The sequence below is a fragment of the Panthera uncia genome, assembly GCF_023721935.1.
Source record: "Panthera uncia isolate 11264 chromosome D3 unlocalized genomic scaffold, Puncia_PCG_1.0 HiC_scaffold_8, whole genome shotgun sequence".
In the NCBI taxonomy this organism is placed as follows: domain Eukaryota; kingdom Metazoa; phylum Chordata; class Mammalia; order Carnivora; family Felidae; genus Panthera; species Panthera uncia.
The window spans coordinates 68712391-68718175 of record NW_026057586.1 but is presented as its reverse complement, the minus strand read 5'-3'; the positions used below and the strand labels follow the sequence as shown (position 1 = coordinate 68718175).

General features: G+C 57.3%; 1 protein-coding gene across 3 annotated transcripts in view; it reads right to left on the bottom strand.

Moving 5' to 3' along the window:
• Window positions 1-3129, bottom strand: part of EMID1 (EMI domain containing 1) — a 48106-nt gene extending 44977 nt beyond the window's left edge. For all 3 annotated transcript variants that reach the window (XR_007455160.1, XM_049618969.1, XM_049618970.1), the window contains exon 1: window positions 2858-3129. Coding sequence is in view for 2 of the 3 variants with exons in the window: in XM_049618969.1 (XP_049474926.1) it covers window positions 2858-2958 (101 nt within the window). In the remaining variant the exon portion in view is untranslated. The remainder of the gene's footprint in view (window positions 1-2857) is intronic.
• Between the last annotated feature and the right edge of the window lie 2656 nt (window positions 3130-5785).

The window sequence follows — 5785 nt, the reverse complement described above, 5'->3', positions numbered from 1 at the left end:
TTATTTTATTTTATTTTATTTTATTTTATTTTATTTTATTTTATTTTGTTTTGTTTTTGAGAGAGAGCATGTGCATGTGAGCAGGGGAGAGGGGCAGAGGGAGAGAGAGAGAGAAAGAGAATCCTAAGCAGGCTCCACGCTGAGCATGGAGCTCCTGGTTGAGCTCAATCTCAGGACTCTGAGATCATGACCTGAGCCAAAATCCAGAGTCGGACGCTTCACCGACCAAGCCACCCAGGCGCCTCAGGCTCTTCATTTTAAAGAGGGGGACACTGAGGTTCTGAGAGAAGTCACCTGGCCAGGTCACCCATGTGGGCAGAGAGCTGGGATTTGAACTCCCCAGGGAGGGGCTGGGGAGGAAAATTCTCCACTCCTCTTGATTCTAGGATTTGCCCAAGGAAGCCCATCTTGCAGAGGGAAGTGGCCTAGGCCAGGCCGCGGTGATGGCTTCTACTCTAGAGCCATAGTGCTGAGATGGGTTGTTAAAGGAAATAAGGATTCAGGTGGGAAGGGATCTCCTGGGGGCCAGGAAGCAGCCCCAGCAGGGATTGGGGGGGGGGTAGACAGGGGCAGGGGTGAGCCAAGGCAGCTCTGCACAGCCCCCAGGCACCCTGGTTCCGGGGGTCTCAAAGTCTTGCCACATTCCTGGGGCTGGGGCGGCCCCTTGGATGCCTTCCCGGGGCCTCCCCCTCCCCAAGCACAAAGCCTCTTTTCTGCCTCTGATCCTTTGGCTGCCAAGGGGCGCCTGGGGTGCTGGGCTGGGGGTGGAGGGAGCGCTGATGGGGTGTGACGTCCCCATGCTGTCTCCAACAATGCTGGGACGTAGCCACAAGGGGAGGTCCTGGCAGCCGAGGACCACAGATTCCTCGAGTTAGGGGTCCCTTCCTCCACCTAATGTCAGTGATAGGAGGAACCACTGTTCATTCTTCTTATGGGGGACCATCCACCCTCAGAACAGGCAGGGGACAAGGGGAGGAAAGAGGGAAACATTGAGGAAACAGAGACCCGGAGCTATGAAGTGACCTGCCTGAGGTCACACACTGAGTGAGTGCCAGAGCCAGGGCCAGAGCCCCCACCTCCTAACCATAAGCTGCACACCTTTCTCAGACCCACAGCTGACCACTGCTACAACGCAAAGGACACTGGATTGGGAAACTGGCTGGCCTGGATCCAGGTGCCACTTTTCCTCTTTGGGCCCCAGTCTTATCTGTAAAATGGGAGCAACAGCACCCCCCACAGGGCTTTTGTGATGCTCAGGCCACTGGGAGCCTTCTGAGAACAGATGGGGTGACAGTCCCCAGTGACAACAGATACCTGCCCAGAGCCACTATCCTGCTCCCACGCAGGAAGCTGTGAGGAGGTGAGAAGCCCAGGCTGGAAGGCCCTGCCCTGGACTGGCCGGAGGGCAGTCTGGACCTTCAGTCCCCTCAACCATCATCCTGAGCCTGACACTGGGAATTCGAGTTTAGGGTCTTGGTCACCTTAGCACCTAGGATCCTGGGGGTTCACATTCATGCCCTGGGTAGGTGTTATCCTCCCTTAGAGCCTCAGCTTCCTCCTCTATGGAATGGGAACCATCAAAATGGATGCCTTCCATGGCAGTTGGGAAGATTCTGGAGGTGGTAGATGCGGGTAAAATGCCCAGCCCAAGTCAGCTGTGTTCAGCATGTAATAGGTGGTGGCGGCTGTGATATCTGCCACCTGCCTGTCCCTGTCTCAGATAACTGCTATTCTGGCCTATGATGCCTTGACCACCTCTGCCCTCCAGCCCCAGCCATGTCACCTGCTCTTGCTAGCCCAGCAGGGGCATGCTGGCCCCTGACCACTGAGAAAGGGAATCTCTGAAAAGAATTAAAGAATTGAGGCCCTAGGGGGTGGGGGCCGGGGAAGGCCTTTGAATGGGATGAAAAGGCCTGAAGAGGCCTGGCTACTCTGTATTGTCTGCCTCAGACAAGGGCTGGCCCTCGGGAGAGAGGACCCCAGCAGGGGTGGGGGCTGCAGCCGGGACAGGGGCCAGGACAGGTTCAAACACTTATCAAAGCCAGAAAGACAGATTCAAATCCCAGCACTTCTACTAATGGCCCAAGAGCCTAGAACATTATGTTAATTCTCTGGGACCTCAGTTTGCTCATCTGCTAAATGGGGATAGTGCTTCCTACCTCATTCAAATCCCTCATTTGAAGGATTAATGACCACACGGCAAATAAAGGGGCTCAACTCCCCACTGGGGAGATGCTCCACAAACACCAACAGAGAGAATGGTCCCAGCTCCAGAAAAGCAGCAGGAACACAGAATACTCTCTCCCATCTCTGTTCAAAATGCCAGGTCCCTGGGGGTGACCACTGACCCACGGACTGTGAAATTCCACCCCTGTCTTCTCCCTCGGAGGGAAATAAATAGCCAGGGTACTAAAAAAAGCCAAGAGCAGAGGGGAAAGGGTGGAGGTTCCCGAAGGGGGGTCAGCTAGGGGATGTGCTGGGCTTTTCCTGTGTGCAGGGAGGGGGTCCCTTGAGCTAGGGCCACGGAAGTCCTGAGAGGCGGGCTTCTCCCTGGCTGTTCCCCTTCCCCCTCCTTTGGGGCTCTGGAGGTGAAGCGGTGGTGGAGGGGTGGAGGAGGCTGTAGGGGAACGCCGGCTCAGGACACTTGCAGTAGGAGACCCCCGTACTGCCGGGAGTTTGGGCCAGATAGCTGGGCTGCCCAGGTCCCTTACTCCCATCCCGGCCGGCACTGAGGTGGGGGACCAGGTCCCCTCCCCAATCCCTGGCTTGCACGGAGGTTGGGGGAGGGAAGGGGGGGTGCCTGGAGTCCTGGCCCCAGGGCTGGCAGGGCACAGAGGTGGTGGGAGGCAGCCCTTACCTGCGTCCGGAGACCTGGGCTCCCCCGACGTTCCACGCGGCGCTGCCTCCCGGGAGCAGGAGCCCGAGGCAGAGCAGCGCCCAGGCCCGCGGGCCGCCCATGCTGCGCCCGGCGCCCTCCGCGCGCGGCCCCTCGCCGTCGCCGCCCCCAGCCTGCCGTCCCCGCCCGCCCGCGCCGCCAGCCTCCCCGGACGCGCGGCTCCCGGTTCCCAGCGCAGCGACCGGAGGGCGGGCGGGAGGCGGGCGCGGGGCGGGGGCGCGCGTTCCCGGCCTCGCCCGGCCCCTCGGCGCGGCCCCCCGCCCCCTGCGCAGCCGTTGCCAACCCGGAAGGAGCCCCGGGGGGTCGGGCGCCCCCGCCAGGAGGCCCGCCAGGTGCCCACCTGAGCCTGGCGCCTTTCGCCGCGTGACCCTTTTGGGACCAGGCTGCCAGTTCGGAGGTGCACTCTCACGTGCTGCAGACCCGGGACCTGTGGCCGGGGCCACCATCTCAGACGCAGCCCGGACCCAACCAGAGCCGCCACGCCTGGACTAGCGATGCCAGGGCCCTCATCCCTTCCCAACATTTGTGAGAGATCTAGTTCCCAAGGCACGCGGGATCCATCCATCCATGCAACAAAGGCTTCCTGAGCAGTGAGCACCACTGTGTGCAGGGCACCTGGCCTCCACTTCACATCCTGTCTCTGTTTATTCCTCCAACCACTCTGGGCAAGGTGGGCATGATTATTCCTATTATACAGAGAAGAAACCTGAGGCCCAGGTCCTTGTAGCCGCTCCTGCAAGGAGAAGACCTGAGCTGGTCATAAGATCAGTGTCTTCTTTTGCTGTCATCTTACAGATCAAGAAACTGAGGCACAGAGAGGGGCTGTCTGTCAGTGGTTGGAAGAGCCAGGATTTGAACCCATATCTTCTGACTTCAGAGGGGTCAGCTCCCCCCCCCCCCTTTTTTTTAATGTTTATTCGTTTATTTTGAGAGAGAGGACGTGCAAGCAGGGAGAGGCAGAGAGAGAGAGAATCCCAAGCAGGCTCCACACTTGTTTGCACAGGGAGCGTGATACAGGGCCCAATCCCAGGTACGGTGAGATCATGACCTGAGCCAAAATCCTAAGTCTGATGCTTGATGGGCTGAGCCACCCAAGGAAGGGATTACCTCTTAAGCACAATTAGGGAAGAGAGCAGACAGCATATTGGTCTGGACCTCAGTTTTCTCATCTGTAACAAGGTAAGGATTGGCTTAGAGTATCTGAAGTACGTGGATAAACTTCTGGGGAGAGAGCTGTGAATCCCTCAAAGGTGTATGCAAGTGTGTGTTTGTGTGTGTGTGTGCACGATGGATGAATGTGTATGTGTATGATGATGCTTGTGATGCATGTGTGTGATATGTGTGTGTGCAGGTGTGATGGGTGTGTGTGTTTATGAGGAGGAACCACAGCTGTTATCAGAGGGGACCCCTCCAGAACCTCAGGACAGCCTCAACTCCCTCTTCTGCCTGGATTGACATGCGGCAGGCAGTCCTGGGCTGGGGAGCCCCCTGCCCAGCTTGGCAGTGCACCAGGGGCCTGCTTCTCAGGATCCTGCTGTGGCTTGTCCAGACCCAAACCCAGGATCTCTGCTAGAAACATTCCAGCAGGAAGGATCTGCCAGCCCCTAACTCTGATTCCCAGGGACTGTCTCTCCTGGACTCACCAGGGCTGGGCCAGCACCGGGTCCTGGGCCTAAGTCAGGATGGGGGAGGGTATGCCAATACCTGCGAGGGGGCAAGTAGTGAGAGCCAGGTTCAAACCTTGCCTCTGCTGCCTTTGCCCAAGTTAGCTTGGGCAAGTCCTGCCCCTCTCCAGCCTCAGTTTCTCTGTGTAAGGACATCTGCACGTTCACTATGTGGGTGTGACCATGAGATGTCTGGCCCTGCCCTGGCATCCACCATCCCTTTCTTCATATGGTCCCCCAAGCATGCACCACTTCCTCCAAAGACATCATCATAGTGCCAACTTTGCCCCCTTGGGGAGCTGCCTCCCTCCCTTCCATGTGCCATTTTGGGCCACCTACTTTATGCCATCTGTCTGACCTCCCAAAATGCAGCTTTGCACCTCTGTGGTTAGCCCTTGTTCTGACACAACTAGATCAGTGACTTCATCCCCTGGATGACTGGTCACTTCCAAGGGGCCATCTCATGAAAGGATCCCAGACCCATCAAATCCTGGTTAAACGGCTGGGATAAAAAACCGTCTCCCCAAAGGGCACTTCATTTTATCTATCTATCTATCTATCTATCTATCAGGTTGAGAGAGAGAGAGAGAGAGAGAGAGAGGGAGCGCGCTGGGGGCAGGGGCAGAAGGGGAGAGAGAGAAAATCTTAAACAGCATGGAGCCTGATGAGGGACTCGATCCCATGATCTTGGGATCATGACCTGAGCCGAAATCAGGAGTCGGACACTCAACCGACTCAGCCACCCAGGCACCCCCACAAAGGGCACTTTGAAGGGCATGCATCTCTTGAGGAAGGAGAAGTGCCAGGCAGTGGCTTCTGTCCTGCAGAGTGCCTGGAAGGGGCTGCAAGATGTCCTAGACCCCCTCTGAGGCCACAGAAAAGAGGAGGCACTGCCAGGTCCATGTGCAACGTGTCCAAGATGCTCCTGTGATTACTGGCACACACATTCCTTTGTCAATGCCACCAAACTTGTGGGAGCTTCAGGCTACTGCGGAATTTTTCCAGCCAGCGAACCCTGTCAAAAAAGGGACCTCTCAGCCAGGGACACTCTCAGTAATAGGTGTTATCGACATTTGGACATCAGGAGGGGTCCTTGTCCTTGCGGAGACTGGGATCTCCTGGGATCTCCTATAACTACAGCCACACCTTGTGGTAGTGCAGCCTGCTGGTTACTGCATGGTCTCAGTTTCCCAAAAACCTAGGTGTCAATTCCGGAGCAAGCGCT